General features: G+C 44.5%; 3 protein-coding genes across 3 annotated transcripts; all 3 read right to left on the bottom strand.

Annotated features, from left to right (window-relative positions):
• Positions 1–3,051: 3,051 nt before the first annotated feature.
• Positions 3,052–6,021, bottom strand: LOC134290133 (uncharacterized). Its single transcript, XM_062857173.1, has 5 exons — positions 5,956–6,021; positions 4,740–5,883; positions 3,631–4,629; positions 3,193–3,540; positions 3,052–3,143 (listed from the first exon to the last, which is right to left on the bottom strand). The coding sequence occupies exons 1-5, from the start codon at positions 6,019–6,021 to the stop codon at positions 3,052–3,054; spliced, it is 2,649 nt and encodes an 882-aa protein (XP_062713157.1).
• A 7,655-nt stretch (positions 6,022–13,676) lies between these two features.
• LOC109404232 (uncharacterized) lies at positions 13,677–18,861 on the bottom strand. Its single transcript, XM_062859590.1, has 2 exons — positions 17,090–18,861; positions 13,677–14,162 (listed from the first exon to the last, which is right to left on the bottom strand). Exons 1-2 carry the CDS (start codon positions 17,096–17,098, stop codon positions 13,848–13,850), a joined length of 324 nt encoding a protein of 107 aa, XP_062715574.1. The 5' UTR covers positions 17,099–18,861; the 3' UTR covers positions 13,677–13,847.
• A 2,100-nt stretch (positions 18,862–20,961) lies between these two features.
• LOC134291021 (uncharacterized) lies at positions 20,962–21,590 on the bottom strand. The gene is made up of 2 exons (XM_062858273.1): positions 21,431–21,590; positions 20,962–21,368 (listed from the first exon to the last, which is right to left on the bottom strand). The coding sequence occupies exons 1-2, from the start codon at positions 21,477–21,479 to the stop codon at positions 20,983–20,985; spliced, it is 435 nt and encodes a 144-aa protein (XP_062714257.1). The 5' UTR covers positions 21,480–21,590; the 3' UTR covers positions 20,962–20,982.
• Positions 21,591–26,281: the final 4,691 nt, after the last annotated feature.

Below are 26,281 nucleotides of genomic sequence, written 5' to 3'. Positions count from 1 at the left end.
TCTGTCTGTCTGTCTGTCTGTCTGTCTGTCTGTCTGTCTGTCTGTCTGTCTGTCTGTCTGTCTGTCTGTCTGTCTGTCTGTCTGTCTGTCTGTCTGTCTGTCTGTCTGTCTGTCTGTCTGTCTGTCTGTCTGTCTGTCTGTCTGTCTGTCTGTCTGTCTGTCTGTCTGTCTGTCTGTCTGTCTGTCTGTCTGTCTGTCTGTCTGTCTGTCTGTCTGTCTGTCTGTCTGTCTGTCTGTCTGTCTGTCTGTCTGTCTGTCTGTCTGTCTGTCTGTCTGTCTGTCTGTCTGTCTGTCTGTCTGTCTGTCTGTCTGTCTGTCTGTCTGTCTGTCTGTCTGTCTGTCTGTCTGTCTGTCTGTCTGTCTGTCTGTCTGTCTGTCTGTCTGTCTGTCTGTCTGTCTGTCTGTCTGTCTGTCTGTCTGTCTGTCTGTCTGTCTGTCTGTCTGTCTGTCTGTCTGTCTGTCTGTCTGTCTGTCTGTCTGTCTGTCTGTCTGTCTGTCTGTCTGTCTGTCTGTCTGTCTGTCTGTCTGTCTGTCTGTCTGTCTGTCTGTCTGTCTGTCTGTCTGTCTGTCTGTCTGTCTGTCTGTCTGTCTGTCTGTCTGTCTGTCTGTCTGTCTGTCTGTCTGTCTGTCTGTCTGTCTGTCTGTCTGTCTGTCTGTCTGTCTGTCTGTCTGTCTGTCTGTCTGTCTGTCTGTCTGTCTGTCTGTCTGTCTGTCTGTCTGTCTGTCTGTCTGTCTGTCTGTCTGTCTGTCTGTCTGTCTGTCTGTCTGTCTGTCTGTCTGTCTGTCTGTCTGTCTGTCTGTCTGTCTGTCTGTCTGTCTGTCTGTCTGTCTGTCTGTCTGTCTGTCTGTCTGTCTGTCTGTCTGTCTGTCTGTCTGTCTGTCTGTCTGTCTGTCTGTCTGTCTGTCTGTCTGTCTGTCTGTCTGTCTGTCTGTCTGTCTGTCTGTCTGTCTGTCTGTCTGTCTGTCTGTCTGTCTGTCTGTCTGTCTGTCTGTCTGTCTGTCTGTCTGTCTGTCTGTCTGTCTGTCTGTCTGTCTGTCTGTCTGTCTGTCTGTCTGTCTGTCTGTCTGTCTGTCTGTCTGTCTGTCTGTCTGTCTGTCTGTCTGTCTGTCTGTCTGTCTGTCTGTCTGTCTGTCTGTCTGTCTGTCTGTCTGTCTGTCTGTCTGTCTGTCTGTCTGTCTGTCTGTCTGTCTGTCTGTCTGTCTGTCTGTCTGTCTGTCTGTCTGTCTGTCTGTCTGTCTGTCTGTCTGTCTGTCTGTCTGTCTGTCTGTCTGTCTGTCTGTCTGTCTGTCTGTCTGTCTGTCTGTCTGTCTGTCTGTCTGTCTGTCTGTCTGTCTGTCTGTCTGTCTGTCTGTCTGTCTGTCTGTCTGTCTGTCTGTCTGTCTGTCTGTCTGTCTGTCTGTCTGTCTGTCTGTCTGTCTGTCTGTCTGTCTGTCTGTCTGTCTGTCTGTCTGTCTGTCTGTCTGTCTGTCTGTCTGTCTGTCTGTCTGTCTGTCTGTCTGTCTGTCTGTCTGTCTGTCTGTCTGTCTGTCTGTCTGTCTGTCTGTCTGTCTGTCTGTCTGTCTGTCTGTCTGTCTGTCTGTCTGTCTGTCTGTCTGTCTGTCTGTCTGTCTGTCTGTCTGTCTGTCTGTCTGTCTGTCTGTCTGTCTGTCTGTCTGTCTGTCTGTCTGTCTGTCTGTCTGTCTGTCTGTCTGTCTGTCTGTCTGTCTGTCTGTCTGTCTGTCTGTCTGTCTGTCTGTCTGTCTGTCTGTCTGTCTGTCTGTCTGTCTGTCTGTCTGTCTGTCTGTCTGTCTGTCTGTCTGTCTGTCTGTCTGTCTGTCTGTCTGTCTGTCTGTCTGTCTGTCTGTCTGTCTGTCTGTCCACGTGCTCCGGTGTCTCCTCCTCGTTCGGACAGGCCGGGCAAAGTGGGGACTCTGCGTGGCCGAATCGGTGCAGATACTTCCTAAAGCAACCATGGCCTGACAGGAACTGTGTCAGATGGAAGTTAACTTCTCCGTGTTTTCTGTCCACCCATACCGAAACGTTTGGAATGAGCCGATGGGTCCATCTTCCGTTTGCGGCGCTATCCCAGTCCAGCTGCCACTTTCTCATCGAGTCAGCTCTCGCATTCTTGCGAGATCCTGTCGTTCCTCGGCGATTGTAACACTCGCAGTCTTCTTCCAGTACGATTTTTATGGGGATCATTCCCACTATAATGCAGACCGCTTCCGTGGATATGGTTCGGTATGCACTGGCTACTCTCATAGCCATCAGCCTGTATGTGCTATTCAGCCGCGCCAAGTTCCTCTTCGATAGCTGTCCAGCTGCCCAGACAGGGGCGCCGTACCGAAGTACCGACGTCGACACGCTGGCAAGGAGTCTCCTCGTACCGCTACTGACTGCCGATCTGTTTGACATGATCCTGGTCAACGCTGCGATTGCTTTGGCCGCTTTCTCGCAGGCGTAGTCGACATGACTGTTGAAGTTTAGCCGGTCGTCGATCAACACCCCAAGATGCTTCACTTCTCGTCTCGAGTCGATGGTGAGTTCTCCGACTGAAACTTTAACATGCTGTACCGCCTTTCGGTTGCTGATCATCAGCACTTCAGTTTTGTGGTGAGCTAATGCCAGCTTCCTCTCGCACATCCAGTTTTCGACCATTTCTATCGCCGCCGAGGCCCGTACTTCCACTTCGTTCAGCGACTCACCGATTACTATGAGCACGACGTCATCCGCGAACCCAACAATCTGCACTCCTCTTGGTAAGCTTAACTGCAGCAATTCGTCGTACATCGCGTTCCACAGCATCGGGCCCAGGATAGAGCCTTGAGGAACACCCGCTGTTATGCCTACACTCTTCTGTCCCTCACGCGTTTCGTAGACCAACGTCCGGTTCTGAAAGTAGCTCTTCAGTATTCTGCAGAGATACTCGGGAACCCTCATCCGGTGTAGGGATCTAGCTATTGCTTCCCAACTAGCGCTGTTGAATGCATTTTTCACGTCTAGAGTGACGACCGCACAATAGCGATTTCCTCTTCTCTTTTGCTTCATGGCAGCATCGGCTGCTTGAACAACTAGCCGGATAGCGTCAACTGTACACCTTCTTCTTCGGAACCCGAACTGCATCCTCGATAGTCCGTTCTCGCCTTCAGTGTAATTTCCGAGTCTGTTGGAGATCACCTTCTCCAGAAGTTTTCCAGTCGTGTCCAGCAGACATATAGGCCTATACGCCGATGGATCTTCGGGTGGCTTGCCCGGCTTCGGCAGCAGAACCAATTTCTGCCGCTTCCAACGATCGGGGAAGTTTCCGTCGTCGATACACTTCTGCAATGTGGTTCGAAACATATCCGGGTTTTGTTGGATTGCTGTTTTCAGAACCAAGTTGGAGATGCCATCTAGTCCTGGCGCTTTCTTGGGTTTTAAGCTCTTCGCTACCGTGATGAGCTCCTGGTTGGAAATACGGGATTCCTCCATATCAGCGGCGACTTCCTCATACGGCGTGGGAGGCCAGACCGTTGGCTCGTGCTGAGGGAACAGTCCGTCTACTACGGCTTTCAGCTTTTCTGGACACCTCTCGGGTGGGGTCGCTGGGCCTTTTATCCTTGACATAGCTACTCTGTAGGCATCTCCCCATGGATTTGCGTCCGCGTTACGGCAGAGTTCCTGCATGCAAGCTGCTTTGCTGAGCTTGATGCCTTTTTTGAGGGCCGCTCTTGCCGCCCTGAACAAAGGTCTGCGCTCTTCCCTTTCCTCATCAGTGTGAGCCCGTTGCATTCTTCTCCTAGCTCGAAGACAGTTCCGACGGAGTTCGGCGATCCTCCCATTCCACCAGTAGACTGGTCGGCGGACGTCCCGCGGCTGTATCTTCCTCGGCATAGTTGCATCGCAAGCTCGAACGAGAACCGAAACCAGTTCATCCGGACTCAGGTTCAGCATATTGCGTTCATACCGAAGCACTTCTGCGAACACTTCTTCATCGAATGCTTCTGTTCTCCACTTCCGCCCTTTGGAATCATCCCCACGTGCCGCCGTCTGTACCCGTTCTCCAAGACGGTATCGGATCGCTTGGTGATCACTATGCGTATAATCTTCGCTGACTCTCCAATTCATACTTCTCACTACAGTCGGACTACAGAACGTCACGTCGATGATAGACTCTCTGCCTTCTCTTCGATAGGTGCTTGTGGATCCTTCGTTGGCTAGAACTAAGTTCAGTCTGGATACTGTTTCCAGCAGGCTCCATCCTCTGGGGTTTGTGAGGCGGCTACCCCACTCAACTGCCCAGGCATTAAAATCGCCGGCAATGATGACTGGCCTCCTGTCGCCAAGTTTCTCCAATATTTGGTCCAGCACCTGATTGAACCGCTCTATCGTCCAGCGTGGAGGTGCATAGCAGCTACATATGTAGACGCCGTTAACCTTGGCTATAACGAAACCCTCTATCGCGCGATACACCACTTCCTGCAGGGGATATCTTCCAACCGTCCAAATCGCAGCGGTTCCAGCTTCATCTGCTACCCAGTTACCATTTCCGGATGGGATACGGTACGGATCCGAGATGATTGCTACGTCGCACTTCGCTTCCTTCGTGGATTGGCACAGCAGTTGCTGCGCGGTATCACAGTGGTTGAGATTTATTTGCACTACCTCCACTGCGATTTACCGGACATCGCCTGTTTGAATGTTGGACATTTTGGGCCACCAGTAAAGTGGTCCCTGCGCCCCTCGTTTTCACAGATGATGCACTTTGGTGGCTTCTTACACTCTTGTGCTTTATGACCTTCATCTCCGCATCTCCTGTACAGTTTCGATCTATCTGGTCCACGGCAGTTCCGTGCCAGATGTCCAAACTCTTGGCATCTGAAGCATATCTCCGGTTGCTGAGAAACCCGCAGTGGGCATTCTGAAAACCCGACTTTCACTTTGCCAATTCGCAACGCCTTGTCGGCAGCATTCACCGGGAGCTTGATAGCCGCAACCTGCGTCCCGGAAGGTCCCCTTCTTAGTCGGACTGACATTTCAACGTCTCCTATCTCCATTTGCTCCTTAATTGCAGTTTTTACTTCTTCCGCCGTAGTTATCTCGTCTATGTCGACGCATTGCAGAACCACTTCTGGCGTAACAGCTCGGACCTGCGCAGTGTCTCCCACGACGCTCGCTGCAAGCTCCTTATACGAAGAGCTCTTGTTCTTCGAGTCCTTTTTCAGCTCGAAGATCATTTCTCCAGACCGTGTGCGCCTGACTTTTTGTACGTCCGCGCCGAAGTCCTTAAGCTCCGGAGCCGTTCTTATGGTACGTAGAACCTCGAGGTAACTTTCCTCACGGGTCTTCACCACAATCGCTTCGCCCTTCTTTTTGACGCTTCTCCTAATTACTTTTGGTCTTGCGCCTGCGTTCGTCTGCTTTGCCTTGCCCTTTCTTTGCACAGTCTGCCACTGGGTCTCTCTGTTGCCGACACCGACCTGTTCTGCCTCTGCGGCGGCCAATCGCTTGCGCAGATTGTCTCTCTGCCTTTTAGAGCCTCCTGGCCTTTCATCTCCTGGCGAGGATCGGTGTCTCTTTGTCGCAGACATCGGTGTGTTTTCCGTTCGCGCTAGTTTCTCCTTCTTGCCGAGGTTTCCCGGGACTGTTCTCGGTGTTTGCTGTTGCAGCGTTTTAGCAGCGAGAGCGTTTTTCGTCGATGCCAATTCGCTTTCGGCTATTTCCGCTCTCTGCAACACGTTGGTCCACTCCTTGACAGCTGATCCAAGAGCTCTCCGGATCTTTAACACCAGCTCCTTGATGTCCTTGTGCACATTGTGTTTCTTGTCGACGAATTCGTGGAGCTCTTCCGCCCAGTTCTTCGCCACTAGAACCTTCGGATGTTGCTGGGGCACGCCCCATCCGCTATTCGTCGGCAGCTGCTGCTGTTGCTCTTGGGCCACCATTTGTTGCTGCTGCTGTTGCTCCTGTTGTACACTGTGATTATGTTCGTGTACCGCGCTTCGCTGCAAGAACGCTTCTTGTTGCTGTTCCGCTTCTTCTCTTTGCTGAGGAGACCTCATCAATCCTCCTCTGGCGAACGGATTCGCCACCTTTCCGCTGTTATTCTTGTTTTCTCCTTCCATGTTGTTGGGTCCCCCCTCCGAGCCGCTATCTCCACCTGCTGCACATAGTCGCTTTCATGATCTCTTGGTTGTCTATGTATCAGGGAGGCCAAGCGAGGGTTGAACACGTACTTTCATGGGGTCCGTGTTCAGAGCCAGATCAGCGTAAGTCGGGAGTGTTACATCCGAGCCTAGTACCCATCAAAATTGATGGACAGATGAAGAACGTATCCGGAGGCCTGCCAAAGTTTTACCGGGACGGAGGCAGACGCACCATTAACCCACTCGCCGTTTCAAGCAGGTATCACCCTTCCTTACTCAGGGAGCAGAATGGCACGAATGTCAGCCCATCGTCGTCATCCTATGCGTAATCCGTAGTCCGTTGTCGTTTGCTTTGACCAGTATGCCATAATCAGGATGTTACTGGCATCGATCCTGATGTGCCGGTTGGCACTCCGAGTATTTGGGCTAAGGCACTTTGGAAGCGGTGCCAGGTCGCTTGTACAGAGTTGCTTGCGGATGTGTGGCTTTTTATGGAGATCCAACAGAGCCCACTGTTGAAACCCCGCCACATCCTAGGCATCCTCTGCTTGAGCTGTCTGGAAACCAGAAGCTCGGTCACTCCCCGAAGGAAGAGCCAAAGGTGGTAATCCACACGGATGTGCGAACGATTTTCGCTTAGGATGAACTCCTAAGCTGCCACCCGACTCGCAGAAGGGGGGGTTCGTCAAGCCCCTGGACTCCTGTCCCTGCTGCCCCTGTCTGTCTGTCTGTCTGTCTGTCTGTCTGTCTGTCTGTCTGTCTGTCTGTCTGTCTGTCTGTCTGTCTGTCTGTCTGTCTGTCTGTCTGTCTGTCTGTCTGTCTGTCTGTCTGTCTGTCTGTCTGTCTGTCTGTCTGTCTGTCTGTCTGTCTGTCTGTCTGTCTGTCTGTCTGTCTGTCTGTCTGTCTGTCTGTCTGTCTGTCTGTCTGTCTGTCTGTCTGTCTGTCTGTCTGTCTGTCTGTCTGTCTGTCTGTCTGTCTGTCTGTCTGTCTGTCTGTCTGTCTGTCTGTCTGTCTGTCTGTCTGTCTGTCTGTCTGTCTGTCTGTCTGTCTGTCTGTCTGTCTGTCTGTCTGTCTGTCTGTCTGTCTGTCTGTCTGTCTGTCTGTCTGTCTGTCTGTCTGTCTGTCTGTCTGTCTGTCTGTCTGTCTGTCTGTCTGTCTGTCTGTCTGTCTGTCTGTCTGTCTGTCTGTCTGTCTGTCTGTCTGTCTGTCTGTCTGTCTGTCTGTCTGTCTGTCTGTCTGTCTGTCTGTCTGTCTGTCTGTCTGTCTGTCTGTCTGTCTGTCTGTCTGTCTGTCTGTCTGTCTGTCTGTCTGTCTGTCTGTCTGTCTGTCTGTCTGTCTGTCTGTCTGTCTGTCTGTCTGTCTGTCTGTCTGTCTGTCTGTCTGTCTGTCTGTCTGTCTGTCTGTCTGTCTGTCTGTCTGTCTGTCTGTCTGTCTGTCTGTCTGTCTGTCTGTCTGTCTGTCTGTCTGTCTGTCTGTCTGTCTGTCTGTCTGTCTGTCTGTCTGTCTGTCTGTCTGTCTGTCTGTCTGTCTGTCTGTCTGTCTGTCTGTCTGTCTGTCTGTCTGTCTGTCTGTCTGTCTGTCTGTCTGTCTGTCTGTCTGTCTGTCTGTCTGTCTGTCTGTCTGTCTGTCTGTCTGTCTGTCTGTCTGTCTGTCTGTCTGTCTGTCTGTCTGTCTGTCTGTCTGTCTGTCTGTCTGTCTGTCTGTCTGTCTGTCTGTCTGTCTGTCTGTCTGTCTGTCTGTCTGTCTGTCTGTCTGTCTGTCTGTCTGTCTGTCTGTCTGTCTGTCTGTCTGTCTGTCTGTCTGTCTGTCTGTCTGTCTGTCTGTCTGTCTGTCTGTCTGTCTGTCTGTCTGTCTGTCTGTCTGTCTGTCTGTCTGTCTGTCTGTCTGTCTGTCTGTCTGTCTGTCTGTCTGTCTGTCTGTCTGTCTGTCTGTCTGTCTGTCTGTCTGTCTGTCTGTCTGTCTGTCTGTCTGTCTGTCTGTCTGTCTGTCTGTCTGTCTGTCTGTCTGTCTGTCTGTCTGTCTGTCTGTCTGTCTGTCTGTCTGTCTGTCTGTCTGTCTGTCTGTCTGTCTGTCTGTCTGTCTGTCTGTCTGTCTGTCTGTCTGTCTGTCTGTCTGTCTGTCTGTCTGTCTGTCTGTCTGTCTGTCTGTCTGTCTGTCTGTCTGTCTGTCTGTCTGTCTGTCTGTCTGTCTGTCTGTCTGTCTGTCTGTCTGTCTGTCTGTCTGTCTGTCTGTCTGTCTGTCTGTCTGTCTGTCTGTCTGTCTGTCTGTCTGTCTGTCTGTCTGTCTGTCTGTCTGTCTGTCTGTCTGTCTGTCTGTCTGTCTGTCTGTCTGTCTGTCTGTCTGTCTGTCTGTCTGTCTGTCTGTCTGTCTGTCTGTCTGTCTGTCTGTCTGTCTGTCTGTCTGTCTGTCTGTCTGTCTGTCTGTCTGTCTGTCTGTCTGTCTGTCTGTCTGTCTGTCTGTCTGTCTGTCTGTCTGTCTGTCTGTCTGTCTGTCTGTCTGTCTGTCTGTCTGTCTGTCTGTCTGTCTGTCTGTCTGTCTGTCTGTCTGTCTGTCTGTCTGTCTGTCTGTCTGTCTGTCTGTCTGTCTGTCTGTCTGTCTGTCTGTCTGTCTGTCTGTCTGTCTGTCTGTCTGTCTGTCTGTCTGTCTGTCTGTCTGTCTGTCTGTCTGTCTGTCTGTCTGTCTGTCTGTCTGTCTGTCTGTCTGTCTGTCTGTCTGTCTGTCTGTCTGTCTGTCTGTCTGTCTGTCTGTCTGTCTGTCTGTCTGTCTGTCTGTCTGTCTGTCTGTCTGTCTGTCTGTCTGTCTGTCTGTCTGTTAGTTGTTTCGATTCTCCCAGAAGGCTGAAAAGCCAGCAACATAACTGAAGACATCCAACATACAGTCGATCACCTAAGTAACCCTCTGCGAGATTCGAAGGGGCTCGAGAGTGTTCTGATACTCGAACTACGCACATCACTCGACCCATCGCCGCCTTGATCAATCGAATCAGTTAATGAGGGGATCCGTATTCGTGCATAATCTGCCATAGCTGGTCTCGATCGATTGTATCATACGCCTATTTAAAATCGACGAACAAGTGATGTGTGGGCACGTTGCATTCGCGGCATTTCTGCAACATCTGGTCCGTTGTAGCGCGTTCTCCCATGAATCCAGTCCGATATTGCCCCACGAACTCTCGTGCGATCGGTGTTAGACGGCGGCATGAAATTTGAGAGAGTACCTTGTGAGCAGCGCTCAGTAGTGTGATCGCAAGGTAGTTCCCGCAATCTAGCTTGTCGTCCTTTTTGTAGATGGGGCACACGACACCTTCCATGCATTTCTCCGGTTAGACTTCCTACTCCCAAATCTTGGTAATGAGCCGGTGTAGTGCTTCTCCACCGTATTTTAGAAGCTCGCTTGGTAGTTGATCTGCCCCAGCGGCTTTGTTGTTTTTCAACCGGCCAACCTCCTCCTCAATTTCTTGGTGGTCAGGGGCCGGAAGTCTTTCGTCCTGTGCAGATACTCCTAGATCGGTTACCACGCCACCCTCGGTGCTTGCAACTTCGCCATTGAGGTGCTCATCGTAATGCTGCCGCTCGTGGTCTCTCGGCAACCTCACGCTCGCTCGTGAGAATATTCCAGTGATAATCTTGGCACATGTCGGCTTGCGGCACAAAGCCTCTGCGCAAGCAGTTCAGCTTCTCGTAGAACTTTCGTGTGTCCTTAGCGCGGTACAGCTCTTCCATCGCTTCGCGATCTCGTTCTTCCTGCTGGCGATTCTTCATCCGGAAGACTGAGTTCTGCCTGTTCCGCGCCTGTTTGTAACGTGCCTCATTTGCTCTCGTACGGTGTTGCAGCATTCTCGCCCATGCTGCATTCTTCTCGTTTTTCAACTGTTCACATTCGCCGTCGTACCAGTCGTTTCTGTGATTCGGAGTCGCGAAGCCTAGTGCTGTAGCTGAGGTACTACCTATGGCGGATCGGATGTCCCTCCAACCATCTTCAAGTGTAGCTGCGCCAAGCTGCTCTTCCGTTGGTAGGGCCACTGCTAACTGCTGCGCGTAGTCTTGAGCCACTTCTACGTTACGAAGTTGCTCGATGTTGAGCCGCGGCGTTCGACTTCGACGCGTGGTGATAACTGTAGAAAGTTTTGAGCACATGCATACAGCGACTAAGTAGTGATCCGAATCTATATTCGCACTGCGGTATATTCGAGAAGAATTTACCGTCGATTAGAACGTGGTCGATTTGGTTTTCTGTTTGGTGATCTCCAGGTGGCTTTGTGGATATCTTTGCGGGGGAAGAAGGTGCTTCGGACTACCATACCACGGGAGGCTGCAAAGTTTACGCATCGCTGGCCGTTATCATTCGATACGGCGTGCAGGCTGTTTCGCCCGATTACCGGTCTGTACATTTCCTCCCTTCCTACCTGCGCGTTCATGTCGCCGACAACGATTTTCACGTCACGCGGCGAGCAATCATCATATGTTTGATGTAACCGCGCGTAGAACGCTTCTTTCTCGTCATCAGGTCTCCCTTCATCTGGGCAGTGGACGTTGATGATGCTTTGGGTGAAGAAACGGCCCTTAACTCTCAACATGCACATTAGCATGGGACACAATAAGACATTTTACTCCTGTACACTTTTTGAGTTCCATTTTGGCCCCATATGAACTGTGCAAAATTTCAGCTTGATCGGAGAAACTATATTTTAGCGCCAGCCATTTTAAGTTTTCATACGATTTAGTATGGGAAAAATCACATTTTCAAAGAAAAATCGCCACAGGTTGCCCCTTAACCCCTAAAAATAAATCGACGAATGATTTCTGTTGGAAATTTAACGAGGAACCAACCCTCTGAAGACCGCAAAGCGATCTAAAGCACGTAGAAAAAGTTGACTGAAAACCGAAGGGCATGCGAACGCTGTTTAACATGTAAGGAATAACAATAAATAATAAAATCTCAGCATTTTATCGATCGGGCGAGACCTAATAACTTTTTCCACGAACGTCCCATCGGTTTGCAGTCTTCGGAGGTCTGATACCTAGTGAAGTTTTCTACGGAAATCATTCATCGACTTAATTTTAGGGATCCAGGGGTGACTCTTAGCGATTTTTCTTTGCAGGAGTAAAATTTCCCCATAGTAAATCGTATGAAAAACTAAGAATGGGTGGCGCTAAAATATAGTTTTTCCGATCGATCAGAAATTTTGCACAGTTGAGGGCTCCGTGTTTGTTTCGGCCGATGAAATGGCAAGAAAAAGGAAGATCAGTGAAGCTCCAATGGAGCATTTCGTTTGTAGGGATTTTGTAGGACGTCGCGCTTTTGCAGGTGTTCGGTTCGGCTGAAAAACTTACTTCCGCATGTTTCGAGTAGATGCTCTGCAGCCGTGGGATTCATGATTCGGCAGAAGTATGCCACCCGGAATTTTGTTTCTTACGTGAAAGATTAGGTTATTAAGCCGGAAATCCCTTTGCTTGAAGTGTGCCATTTGTAGAGATGGCATAGTGCGTGTTTGGAAAGTGTCGTCAATTATCGCGATCGCCGTCATATGCCGGTTGCATGGAGTGCTTCGAACAGAGCATAACCTGGAAATGCGTTTTGAAGCTGCAGGAGTGGCAGTTGTGTGTTGAATTTTAGTGCAGGAAGACAATTGCGAAGTGAATTGAAAAAGAAGAGAAACGGTGCCTAATCGAATATTTTTGTTTTTTTTTTTCGTTTTTCTGATGTAACGCGTTGTTGGGGCTGCTTTTAAGTGGCGTGATATGACCATAAATGTGACCAATTGGGGCTTTTAAATATTACCCAAGGACAAACGAAAAGATTTGAAAAATGGTGAAAATTTAACCGGAATTCTTTGCCGGAATGCAAGTAGTGTCGCCATGCCAACAGCTCGTTGCGTAATGAAGAGCATTGAGCAGTTCAAAACGTCCGGATTACTGTGATTGGTGGGCGTTATGCATTGAATAAATATGGATAAAATTTGGAAAAGTTTAAAGGAGAAAAAAGGCAAAAACTGGTGAAAAGCTGCAAAACCAAGCGAGGGGAATGCTCGTACCATCTTTGAGTACTGTTGGCACAATGTATTGGACAATTTCATTCGATGAGATCTATCCTGATATCTAATATATATGTTATTTTACATTTTATATGTTAATATTATGTTAATTTATATTTTAAAAATGGGTCATCATTGAAGGGTTAGGGGACCATAACGTTTTAGTTTATTTTCAGAGAGCGAGCAAAGGCGCTTAAACCTAGGCACAAGGGCCAGGACACGGACCAAATACCTGTGTTCCATCCCAGGATTCTAAGGACTATGGGGTGGCATTAACCCTCTTAGCATCGTCACCCCCACCGATTTTTCACGTATTTGGCTTTCTATATAAAACTGAGCGGTTGGTACGAGATGTCCCTGCTTTAATGGTTTTATTGTAGAATCAATAACGCTGCACAGTAGGCCTGGCCGCTTTAATGCTTATAATGCATTTTCGATGTACTACAAGCATTAATAATGACAAGAAAAATGGTAGAAGTAGTCGATTCTATCATTTTCCAGGATTCTTTCAATGAAGGGCTGTGTATGTGTAGACTAGACTAGACTAGACTAGATCAGAAATTTTGCACAGTTGATATGGGACCAAAGTGGAACTCAAAAAGTATACAGGAGCTTGAGTTTTTCCATTTTTTGTATTTTCCCATATAAACCGTGTACCAGGCTAATGCACATCCTTGCGTTGATCGACTGCCACCCGATCACACGTTGTCGCATCTTGCCCAATACTGTAAATCCTGTTCCCAGTTCATTGGTGGTGCCACAGCTTTGGTAGAGGGTAGCCGGTCGACGCCCGCTTTTCCACACTTTCTGTCCAGTCCAACCAAGTTCCTGGAACGCCACGACATCGAAGAGGCGGGGATGTAATTCATCGAAGATTATCCTGTCACATCCTTCGAAACCAAGTGACTTGCAATTCCATGTTCCAAGTTTCCAATCGCAGTCTTTTTTTCGTCGTAAGGGGTCTTTGCCGATTGTATCGAGTCGTATTTTCTCCTATGTTAATCGTAATGGGTATGTGCTTATTGGGCCTACGCCAACACTCCTGTCTCTCCGGATGGCCATCGTGCCTATTCTGTTTAGCGTCCCAACCAACACTGGGACGACCACGCTGATGGGACTACCACTTTGGATCTAGCTGGGCGTGGTGCAGCATTTCTTACTCAGCCGCTGGATGCCAGAACAGACGCTGTTTGAGCCGCACCTCCTTGGTGAACAGACGCTCGGTCGTACCTCCTCAATCTAGCTGAAGTCAGAAGAACGACAGTACCCATGCTGCACTACCAGCTAAGCACACAACTCTTAGCTGGCGGTCTTTGTCATCGCTTGACCCGTGGAAGCATGAGGTATAGACTTGTAAAGACCAGAGCGATGGTTTGGACACACTAGCTGAATTTAATAAGTCTCGAAGAACACCTTTTCTTGTTGGAGTCTAGAATACGAATGAGCACAGCTCATCGCTCTTTTATTTCATTTACTTACTTCACTTCAGACATCGTTACAAGAGGTTACAATTCATTTCACTTCGTTTGACAACTGATTACACTGTTAAATGCATATGTTTAAATAAAGGGTTAATACTATTATAATACACTGAAAGTATTTCAATCTCGAATGTGTCCACTGAGACACTACAACTTCTTCCCCCTTTCGATAAGGTTATAGATCTGAGCGAACTTGAGTTCATCTTAATTATGATTATCAAAGTATCTTACTGTCGATCGTAATACACAAAATTCGAATCTAATTTGGTATGCCTAATACGCTTCGATCGCCGTAACGCAGGACTCGGCTGAAGCTGATCTTCACGTCTTCGTTTAGCTCTTCGATTGGGATGTTCTTCTTCGGAGTCTTGCGGCTGCTCCATACCGACATTATCCGGCGAGGCATTTGCCCGAGCCATATCGTGCGTCCTGGATGTTGGTCTAGGCGTAGGAAGCGTGATGTTTGGTCGTGGTGAATCCAGATTGTTAACCAGACGAATTTGCGTTCGATGAGCAGTGGTTCGCACGCTTCCAATTTCCACCTGCAAGATATGTCGAGAAACACGTCTTATAAAAACAGCTTTCAACCATCTCGCGGGATTGTTTGGGTTATGGTTCTTGTACCAAACTATATCGCCACTCGTCAGATCATCTAAAGGGTCCAATGGTACAGGCCTAATCTCAATAGGTGTATCATCTTCACGCGAGTGGTCAGTTTGTACAAACAAATTGTTTTTGAATCGATTTTTTGGATTTATTAAATCCAATATTGTTTTAGGCTTATAAGAGAATATTTTTCTTGATGGGAATTCCTCATCATTTGTCGAATTTGTATTGCGATAGTTGAATAAAAATAGATTAATCTGGTCCTCCATACCAAACTCCGTCATTTCAGGGTCAATCAAAAACTTCTTTAACACATCCTTTGTAGTCCTGACTAACCTCTCCGCCTGGCCATTGCTAGCAGGGTTACAAGGAGGGCTTTTGAGTACAGTTATACCTTGCTTTTCTAAAAAGTCAACAAAGGTGTGTGAATTGAATGGAGGACCCCCGTCCGAAACTAAGCAGTCAGGCAGCCCAAACCGTGCAAAAAACTCTACTAATTTGATTAAAACCTTAGAGCAGTCGGTGCCTTTTTTCATCCATTCCACTTCTAACCATTTAGAAAAGCTATCGACAATCAACAAAAAAGTATGCCCAGAAAAATGGAAAAAATCTATATGAATTCTGCTGAATGGTTTGGTTGTTGGTGTCCATTTGGATTCAATTTTCTGCTTTGGTATTATAGCCATTCCGCCACATACCTCGCAACTTGCTACAAATTCTTCTATTGCATTATTAATACCGAACCAATACACCGATCGCCTGGCCAGCTGTTTCATTTTAACTATTCCGTTGTGATTGGCATGAACCAGTTTCAAAATCTTCTTCTGTAGCTGCTGCGGAATGACTACTCTATCCTGGTACAGCAAGCAACCCTCCACCATCTCCAAGTCAGACTGGTTAGAAAACACATTTACAAATCTTTTCTCCAAACGATCCGGCCAGCCCTGCTGCATGTATAAAATGACTTTCTGTAAGAAATCATCCTTTTTTGTTTCATCAGCAATTGCCTCAAAGTTTAAAGGGAATTCGCCCGAAAAGTTTATACTTCTGACGTACTCTAAACCGTATTCCACTGGGATTGATTGCTCTAAAGGAAAACGTGAACAAAAATCCGCGTTATCCATTTTCCGAGATGGTCTGTAATAAATTTCAAAATCATAAATGGACAATTCCATAATAAAACGTTGAAGTCGAGTAACTACTATTGAATTTTTTCCAGATTTTCCGAAAATACCCAATAAAGGCTTGTGATCCGTGAAAACCTTGAATGATTGTCCATATAAATATTTATGAAATTTTTTAATGGTGCACACCAAAGCAAGTGCTTCTAAGTGCAAAATTGGATAGGATTTTTGAGCTGAATTTAGTGAAAACGATGTGAAGCATATGGGCTTTTCGGTATCATCTACAATATGGGCAATCACCCCCCCTAAGCCGTAACTAGAAGCATCTGTTATTATAGCAATGGGCTTTTTAGGATCGAAATATTCCAAAAAATTTGCAGCTAAAAGAGAATTTTTTGCACTTTCAAAAGCCTCATTACAATTATTGTCCCATATGAATCTCACATTCTTTTTCAATAAGTTGTACAAGTGATAGAGCTTTGTGGATAAATTCGGTATGAACTTATTGTAATAGTTGATCAAGCCTAGAAATGATTTCAGCTCTGTAACATTCTGGGGTACCTTAGCCTTCTGTATCGTCGAAATTTTGTCTGGGCATGGTAAAAGACCTTTTTCACTCAAAATACGACCAAGATAGTCGAGTTGCGAAACAAAAAATTTGCACTTGTCCAAGTTTACCTTAATGTTTGCCTTATTTAATCTCTCAAGTACTAAAAATAGTCTCTTTCTACAATCGTCATAATCTTTTCCCGCGATCAACACGTCATCTAAATAACAGTAAACAAACTCTAAACCTTCGAGTACTTGGTCCATCACTTGCTGAAATATTGAAGCACTCGAAGAAGCTCCCTGTGGCAACCTGTTGTAAACAAACAATCCTTTGATTGTGTTTATGATCATGAATTTCTTGGACCTTTCCGTTAATGATAATTGAGTGTACGCCCCCTCAAGATCTAATGAGCAAAATACTTTGCAACCTGCTAAGCCTGCGAACAAATCTTGTGCAGTGGGTAAAGGGTACGTATTTGGTATAATTAGTTTGTTAATTGAAACTTTGCAGTCGATGACAAGCCTGATATCGTTATTTTTTTTCATTACTATCACCACAGGTGATGCCCATTCGCTTGTTTTGATTGGAGTGATCACTCCTTCTTTTTCTAAGCGAGCCAAATAGTCCAAAACTTTATCCCGCAAACGATAAGGGACATCATACGCTTTTTTGAATATCGGAGTCTCGTTTTTTAAAACAAGATCCGCTTCAAAGCCTTTAATTGGTGTCGAAAAATCTTTTTTAAATACGCCTGCAAATTTTTGCTTGAGCTCATCAACAGTCGTATCTAGAGCATGTTCAGCCATACTATTTATTGTAGAGGAACTGGTGAAAAATTCTCTCCAATTTGAAAAGAATACATCAAGCCACGTGCGGCCAAGTAAAGGAATAAATTCATTCTCACAATCAATCACCAGCAATTGCAAGTTAGCCAATTTTTCTCTAAATTTTACTGAAACATTTGCCTCACCCTTGATACTCAACCTATTACCATTCACAACGATCAATTGTTTACTGCTTTTGCTCAAAGGCTTGCCAAATGTGCGAAAATACTGATTTTTACCAATAACGGACACCGAGGCGCCACAGTCCACCTCCATTGTTAACGATTTCCCTTCAATTAAAGTATTAACTAAACACGGATTATTGATCTTATTGATCGACGACACCATCATGCACTCTAATTCACCTGCGTCATATTCCTCGTCTTCACTGTCAGATTTGTCGGTTTTTAACCGGTTGAACAGCCCACTAATGGATGCGTCATCTGTAGGTCCACTACCGCCATGTTCTGCTTGCCAAGTATCCATGAACTTAACGGTGTCTCTCCTAAGATTTTTCAATTTAAAACATTTACGCTTCAAGTGTCCTTTCAATCCGCAAAATCCACAGACACGGTCCTCATATGCTAATTGATTCCTGCTATTGTCTCTTCTCCAATCAGTTTTCCGTGGACCATTGTATGACCGATAACCAAGCCTATCCTTCACTGAGAGTCTCTCGTTTGGTGAATTCATAGATCTAGCTAGGTCCAAAGTATCTCGAATCTTCCTGAATGCACTGCCCGCCGAACTGCTTGGCCTAACCGCGGAAATTTGATCTAAACTGTTTCCTTTCATACCCCTTGCATTTGAGCTAGCCATCTCCCAAGTAATAGCTATCTTTTCTGCACTTGTTAAAGTTAACTTTTCTTCGCTCAGCAGCCGTTGCTGTAAAGCCTTGTCCTTGACCCCAGCAACAATTCTATCTACAATGGCTTTCTCCTTGAAATTTTCGAAAGAACAAAACTCGGCTTGCAACTTTACCGAGAGGACAAAATCCTCCACTGTCTCATCGTGCTGCTGAATGCGATGGTTAAATTTGAATCTTTGGATAAAATCCGTTTCTGTCTTATCAAATCGACTTTTCAGTTTCGATACCATTTCATCATATATAATATCACTGTAATTTGTATTAGGAAATAATAATTTAACCTCACTATAAACAGAAGGGCCACACAAAGTCGCGAAATAGTCTTTCTTATCCTCGTCCTTAATCTTGTTCAACCGAAACACGGAACTTAAACGTTCAATCCACTCCGAAAAGGATGTGCCTTTTCGATACGGTTCCATAATGGTGGCTAGCGTGCTCTGGGCCATCTTGAAATTTTAGCCGCAATCGAGATTAATGTAAGAAAAATGGGTAGCTTACCAAATTTTCCGTGTCACAACCTGCACCAGCCAATTAGCCAGTGAAAACGGCAAATCCGTGGAAATTGGAAAGGCTCCCGTCCAATCGCCGAACAAAAATCCGGGTTCTTACGTCAGCTTATAGAGAACAAAGGATTCGCTCCGCTGTGTAGGTGCCAGTTAGCAAATGGTTCGTGATTCTAGACAACAAAATAAAAAGAACAATTGTTAATAAAATGTTGTTTTAGTTCTTTTAAAACTAAACAGAAACTCTTGGAACAAAGAAACTTTCAAAGAAAGATTTCTATCAAATTGTCCCACTATTGTTGAATTGTCTCATTCACAGCTAACAAAAGAAACAAAGCTCGTCACACAATGGCTTTGTTCTTCAGCACTAAGATGTCGAATCAAAGTCCAACTCTCCAGATACTCACGTTACCAGAATGGCTACCAATTAACAATGTCCGCTTGAGAATTGTACTACACAGTTGGCAATGGCGCAATGATCCAAGATCCTTGCCGGTTCTTTCAACCTCGGTTCCAGTTGACTCCCTGGAGATGAAATATTCTCGCTGCCGAATAGCCGGAACTCAACTTTCAAATCCACTCTGCAACTGCACCAGCTCTCTTGCACTTTTGCCACTACTACTTTGCACACACTTGATTGATTTTTTTCCTGTCGCCAGCTAATAAGTCTCGAAGAACACCTTTTCTTGTTGGAGTCTAGAATACGAATGAGCACAGCTCATCGCTCTTTTATTTCATTTACTTACTTCACTTCAGACATCGTTACAAGAGGTTACAGAATTCATACCCTCAATCGCGATAAATGGACTTCAATACCGGAGAACAGCGCAAAAAAAAAGATTCCTAAGGTAGCTGAAAACACATCTGGAATGGAGTTTTCGGAAGATGGACAACAAGCCGTGAGAATTGCGTTCCTTTCGTGCCTCATAACAAATTAAGGCAAGTGCATTTATTTTCTAAACCGAGTTTAACTTTTATTTCGAACAGAACATTTCGATATGTGTGAAAAATAAGCATTAGTTAAAATTCACGATGAAAAAGAAATTTAAAAAATACACAACTTACAACGTTTTATTCAGCCAATTGCACTTGTATCATTATGATAAGATATCCGGTCATTGCTGCAACAGCCTGAAATAAGAGCACTACTGTTCACTGCAGTTGGTGGATTTGACCTGTATGAACAACGATAGCATCAAAAATTCACCTGAAAAATCAGTGACATATCCACAGTAAACAGTCCGAAGAGGTCTATTTTATAGTTTTGATGCAGGAGCTCCAAGGTGAAGAATTCGATCTGCAACAGTTTAATCTCACTATGAAATGTGCCATGGAGGTGTGACATCACTTTTCAAAATTGGATTTATTGAAACATGTTTTTTGGAAAAACAACCTGATGAAAACTGTTGTCACTTTCTGTATGTCACCAGTCAACATGACTTACACTTTGATCAACTTCGTGGTCAATTTCGGACTCGATAAACTCGTTCAGCAGAACTCCCGTTCTTTGAGCCTTGAGCATAAATGGTATTAATATCGTTTTATGAGTGTTGCATTACTTTCTTACCCGCCGTGTTACCTGCTCGAAGAACAAGGCTCGCAAAAAGAACTGATTTGCCATACAACCCATGTAGAATAGCGCGTTAGCGTATACGCCATAGTTCTTGGCAACTCCATCACGAACGTCTTGCACGAATGAAGTGTAGGTATAGTAGATCTGCCAAGGAAATTTGTTAGAATCGTGCAATTCAGCAGGCACTAGTCCCTTACCGTAGAAATAATGAGCGTGAATTCATAGACAACCGTCAACAATACCGGCAGCTGAAAGAGTTCGCGTATATCTTGCAAAGACCTCTTAGTTACCCGATGCAGGTAGCATAGGAGTTGGATTTCATGAAGCACATCTCGACACACTTTCGATTTCCTAGCTTTGTGACCGTTCCAATAGGTGTCGTTGTTGTCGAAATCACGTAGCAAATCAACCGCATGGCTCACTCGGAAGTTGATGCTGCGATACAGCATCGATCCGAAGACTGCAAACGTGTTGAAATACCAAACCATGATCATCATGTGGGCCTCAGTAATTAAGTGAAGTATAAACCCATAAATCTCAGTCACATCCGAAATGATTATGAAAATTGCGTTGGACATTATGGCCAAACAAGAACTAATAACAATCAATCTGTTTTGGAATGTTTTCAGAAGTTTGTAATCCACAGCGGACTCTTCCTCAAGCAACATTGTGAAAAGGAAATGTAACCTATTCAAAATTGCAAGAATACGGTTCCAGTTCGTTGCGATGACCATGTAGGCAGAAAGAGAACAGACAATTATAAGGATGCCTTGAAGAATCGCAAATATTTCATTAAGATGGAATTCTTCGTACGGTTCAATCAGGACGCTGTAATAGCCCCAAGGTGTTACGAACATTGTTATGGCTAGCCATATGATTGAAACAAGTAGGAACCATCACGAAGGTTGAAAATTGTTCTTTTGCAAATCGTATGTGTGCGGAAAATGACCGGAAAATTGAAGAACTTTTAGAAAAATGTTCAAAGCCGTTTTTGGATTAGGAATCATATCCTTTACAAAACGAGAATCGAGTTCAACTGGACAAGCGCATCCCATAGTTGGTTGGGTTGTTCAGATATAAATAAATGATGATCAACGATGAATAGACAAGGACAAACTTTTTGGTGGTAATTAATTAGAAAATAAGTAGTTCTTTATTGAATATGGCGCTCTTGTGACACCATTTTCTCGGTAGTCATCAATTATTCCCCAAAAGTTCCATATAACATGACCCAGAAAGTAAGGTCACATTTTAAATAATCGATAACGCTATGTTATGAAATAAGAGAAATAGTTTCAAAACAGTCATTCTCTATCAATATTTATTGCCAATGACCCAGGAAATCACGATCAGCCCCAGCAACGCCATATAGCTAGTTCTCAATCGCCCGGACCCATTGCACCCGTCCTCCTCGCAAGTGTAGCATTCCTTCTGGTCAGCATTGGCAATGGTTCCTTCGCACACCGCCACCGTGTCATAGATGCAAGACTTGATTGCCGCCTGACTGCTGGATTGTTTCGCCTCAGCCACCAATTTGTAGCATTTATAGTTGGTACTGGGCAAAACCTGGATCGTGGGCTTCAGCGCCAGCAGCAACGCCATTCCCGAGGCAGCACTGACGGCATCACATTCAACCAGCTGTTCACCGTCGCAGGTCCCATCTTCGACACTGGTGCACACGAAACAGGAAAGGGCCGTTGCTGTTTATAAAAATAACACTATATTGCGCAAAATTGTTCATACAACATTGAATTTCAATTACCATGACTAACCAATCCCAGGGCAACGATCAACGCAAAAACGTACTTCATATTTCTTGAACCGAGCGGAACAACTGAACAAACCAAAATGACTAATTACTCCACGGTTAAATGAACCGCTCGGAGTGCTAACCTTTATCTATGAGTTAAGATAGCTGGTATGAGCGCACTGCCTGTTGATATGCAGCGATTGCCCAATTCGAAGCGATAAGACGTTTGTAAACATATGATAATCGAGCAATTAATCAGCATTGGCGTTCCGTTGGGCTTAACAAGTGTTCGAACTTTAACAATATTTTACAATCGTTATAAATTGCAAAATTTTATCATTTTGATCGAGTGGATGTATTTAGTATTCATATGGTAACAGTCCATACATATATCGATTTTGGATCCAAAGCAGTAACCATGATAAACCATTAATTACGGGTTGGATTACCGGTCGGTTCAGACTCTTTTAGTGATCGAAATATTCTTCGGGTATAGAGTACAAATCGTGCCTGTTTTCGGTATTCAAAGAGCACTATGCTGGAAATTTTGTTCCAGTATCGCAGCAGAACTTGACAAAATGAACCCAGCAAAGTTAGCGATCTGTCTGCATAGGTTGATAGCCAGGATGTAGGAAACCGAGTAGCTGCCGGAAGAGTGGAAGGAAATGGTAGTCTGCCATTTTCAATGTAAGAACTGCGCTATCCCGGATCATCTGCCATCATCTGTCACCTAAAATGAATGAGTTCATGGAAAGTTATCAAGCCAACTTCATCTACGGCTGGTAGACTGGTGACCATCTCCTAGGTGACCATGAGGTGTCACGTAATTCCATTTGGTGCATTGAGGTATATGAGGATTAAAGAGGGCAATGATCGAGGAACGAAGTCATGTACCGTAAAACGGGGTAACTTTGATAGTTTTTCAGCGAATTTTTCAAATACTCAGCGTAACAAAAATTAGCTTTTGATCTGTCTCAAGAGCAAACCAATGTGTCTCCAATGTTAGATTTTGGGCCGCTGAATCCGAATCCGGGCTCAGATTTGCTCCAGAACATCACAATTTTGATCTAAACCTCAATTTATAGGGCAAAATATGCGATTTTGGCCTTTTTTCACTGCAAGCCATTAATTATGGAAATATTTGTTTTTAACCAAACAAAAGATAAATTGGTCAATTAACATCTAAATTAACGACTCATGCAAAATATTTCGTTTTACAAATTCGAATTTGAAACATTTAAACGATTAATGTTAGGTACGATATTTCCCATACAAGTCACCCTCCAAAAGTTGCATGCAAATTTACATACGAACATAAAATGCTTAAATCTTTCAAATTTGATTTGGTTAAACGCAATATTTTGCATGTGTCGTTAATATAGATGTTAACCGATCAATTTACCTTTTGATTGCTTCAAAAAAATATATATTTCCATGCTTAATGGCTTGCAGTCAAAAAAGCCCAAAATCGCGTACTTTGCCCTATAAATTGAGGTATAGCTCAAAATTGTGACGTTCTGGTGCAAATCTGACCCGGATTTGGATTCAGCGGCCCAAAATCTAGTCAGAGACACATAAGTTTGCTCTTGACACAAAAAAAAGTTGCGCTTTTTCCATGTAACAGTATTTCTTCTAGTTTTATATTTTAAAACAAGTACTGGTGTATCAGATATCAATTTTAATTGAAAGATCTGATAATCTTCAATATGTTTGATGACTTTTAGTTTTTCATATGGGCGCATATCAGATTTTCATTTTGGGGTAACATTGATAGTGCCCTGAAAGCACATCATATCTAAAAAAAATAATCACAGATTGAAAGCTTAGGAGTATGAGCATGATGAGAAAAGCATCGTGGACTACATCAGATAGAATTTTTATATCACAACATTGATTTTTTCATAAATTCTACATATAAAAATGAGTCTGTGAAGTACTGAGTAAAAAACAGTGAAATCATTATCTTTGTAAAAATATATGTTTAACGGTACATCAACATACATATTATTACATGCTCTTCATGGTAAATTTTCCTTTTTGGGTTGTTAACAAATTTTGAACAACACATATTTAACTGGTGTCCAGCCATTTGGCCGAACGCCGTTTGGCCAAATGCCGTTCGGCCGAACGCCATTTGGCCGAATGCCATCTGGCCGAATGGGTCGTTTGGCCGGATGCCTTTTGGCCGAATTATGATCAAAACAGAGGAAGTTTTTGACAGTCTAACTACCATTATGATCATCACAAATATTTCCTTCTTTTGATCATAGGCTATTCTTTCTAGTTTTGACATATTGGGATTAACTGGCGTTGAAACTGTCAAAATTTTATCATTATTTTTTTTCTTCTTTGAGTCATAGGCTGTTCTTTCGAGTCATATTGATACGGAGAACAGTGGCATCAAAGACAAAATAAAGACCTCCTACTTCCATACAACACCTGGAAATTTCATGACTCATGAAGTACTAGGGTTGAAACATATAATACCTTCAATCAATAAAACCTTGCAACACCCCAAGAATTAAAACTCTAGTACTCCCTGATTGTTGCTAACAGTAACCAGATCGATGTTTATGTCAGTAAAAACATGAAAAAACATGGCGTTGGCAAATCAAGTTTGATACCTATTATTCATTTTGTTACGATTATTTCCTCTATTTTAGGATGCTAAGTGATTCGGTTATGGAATGTTTGGATAGCCAATATTGGAATTCGTTTGTCGTGCCACACCGATTCGATAAAAAGGGACAGTATGACCCGATATTAAATCATAGCTTTTACTAGGCTCGTATAGAGCCAGCCCAAATAGAATGTAGGAAGGCAAACAATCCCGACCGCAGCCAGGACCTTATCGTCTGATCCAATTCCCGGCCTGAAGTAGAAATAATAATCCAATATTATACAGAAGTTTTTAAAAAGGAATACAGAAACCTGGGTGATCATTTGACATGAGTCTCAGTGGAGTATGCTGACAATCACGTCAGAGATCATTTTTAGGCTCGAATTCCGGGCTAAAACTCAGAGCTATCCCTAATTATTCGTCTTCCCCGTCATCCTCTCCCTTTCTCTGGCAAAAACAATCAATTTCATAAAAATAAATCGAGGTGATTTTATTTTGAAATACTTAGACAGGAAAAAAGGGTAAATCAATGTAATGTAATTCATAATACTTTACATCCGATAGGAGTAGTTTCAATGTAGGTTACAATAGTTATCTGGACAGATGGGAAAGGCCATTCCTGAAAGCATTCTCAGCTGGGTTCTTGAGCCGGTAATGTTTCAAGCTAGCCTCAGAGCCTATAGACACACGATCTCATTCTAGGCTAGAGGAAACGCCATTGTGCGTGCCGTCGGTTTTAGGTTCGGTTCAAGGAAAAGCATCTTAAAATCTTTTTTCACTAAAAAAGGAATATAATTATCAGCATATAGATAATGTTTAGATATGGAAATTATCATAAGAGTGGTGAACGGTCGCGTTTTTTGACAGAGATTCTGCGTTCGCGTGTTTCCTCGCTGGAATCGGCTGACGAAATTGGCGGTGCTAGCAAAGGCGTACAGTTTTAGTTTTGGCCGTTTCGGAAGATTTGAGGTTGTGCGCTTGTGAAAATAACGTGAAATTTTGGAACAATCATCAAAGTTAATCTCGGTGGACTTTGGTCTTCAGCCATTTTTGGTGAAACTATCGGGATATTGAGTGGCAGAAGCTTTTCAATTCGCGTCATATGGAAAAATAGCAGTTGAGAGTATTGGTCGATCGATGTCATTTGCAAAGTATGTTTCCGTTTGCTAGGTTCGGTTCCTGCGGCTACAAGTGGCCATCGTGGCGCAGTTTAGTGTGTGTGCGGCGGAAGTAGAAAAATAGTTTCGTTTGCTCGATACGTTCCGTTTGAATGCTGCTCAGTAGAGTCGATATTTCCGCGGCGGTGTTCTCGTGCGTACTTGCGCAGTTGCAAACTTTAAATAATAGATTCGGATGAGTGAATTGGATTCAGCTGACATGCAACAAATTTGGTGTAAATAACGGTATTTAGTTGGAAATCTTTAATTGCCTAAGGCGTAATATTGTATCGACCTTCGGACACACGGAATTATTTATGCTGATCAAATGGCGCTGAAATTCGGTGAGATCTTACCAATATATTTTGTATCTTCCGTATGTTTGTTATCACTTGCCAAGTCACCACTACGCACACCCTTTATATATTTGCCTATACATGTATTTATTTACTGATTTATTTATCATAACATTTTTGAGTTTTCGTATATACCGGGTAAGATAGTTAATGTATAACTAATTTATATTTTCGAGTTGGGCCATCATTGAAGGGTCATGGGACCATAACGTTTTAGTTTATTTTCAGAGAGCGAGTAAAGGCGCTTTAGCCTAGGCAATAGGGCCAGGACACGGAGTAAATACCTGTGTTCCATCCCAGGAAGGACCAAGGACTAAGGACCAAGGGGTGACATTAACTTTCTTAGCATAGTCACCCCCACCGATTTTCACCGTATTTTGCTTTTCATAAACTGAGCGGTTGGTACGAGATGTCCCCACTCATTGTTTCTATTGTAGTATAAAAACGCTGCACAGTAGGCCTGGCCGCTTTAATGCTTGTAATGCATCTCCGATGTACTGCAATCATTAATAATGACAAGAAAAATGATGGAAGTAGTCAATTCTATCATTTTCCAGGATTCTTTCAATGAATGGCTGTGTATGTGTAGACTAGACTAGACTAGACTAGACTAGATATGGAAATTATCATAAGAGTTTGGAAAACAGCTGATTGAGGTCCGTATACGTCTTCAATGAGATGTTTTTTTTTTCTTTTGAATTGACATTTTGAAATTAGTATGTTGTCCTAA

This window comes from Aedes albopictus, chromosome 3 (genome assembly GCF_035046485.1).
Source record: "Aedes albopictus strain Foshan chromosome 3, AalbF5, whole genome shotgun sequence".
Lineage (NCBI taxonomy): Eukaryota > Metazoa > Arthropoda > Insecta > Diptera > Culicidae > Aedes > Aedes albopictus.
This window is presented reverse-complemented; position numbering and strand designations above follow the sequence as displayed.

Coding starts and splice junctions, on each gene's coding strand:
- LOC134290133 (XM_062857173.1), bottom strand. CDS start 6,021: ATGAGGTCTCCTCAGCAAAGAGAAGAAGCGGAACAGCAACAAGAAGCG. Junction 5,884..5,955: donor CGTTCTTGCAGCGAAGCGCG/GTACACGAACAT, acceptor CAAGAGCAACAG/CAGCAGCTGCCGACGAATAG. Junction 3,541..3,630: donor TTGCATGCAGGAACTCTGCC/GTAACGCGGACG, acceptor AGAGGTGTCCAG/AAAAGCTGAAAGCCGTAGTA.
- LOC134291021 (XM_062858273.1), bottom strand. CDS start 21,479: ATGAAGTACGTTTTTGCGTTGATCGTTGCCCTGGGATTGGTTAGTCAT. Junction 21,369..21,430: donor CCTGGGATTGGTTAGTCATG/GTAATTGAAATT, acceptor TTTTATAAACAG/CAACGGCCCTTTCCTGTTTC.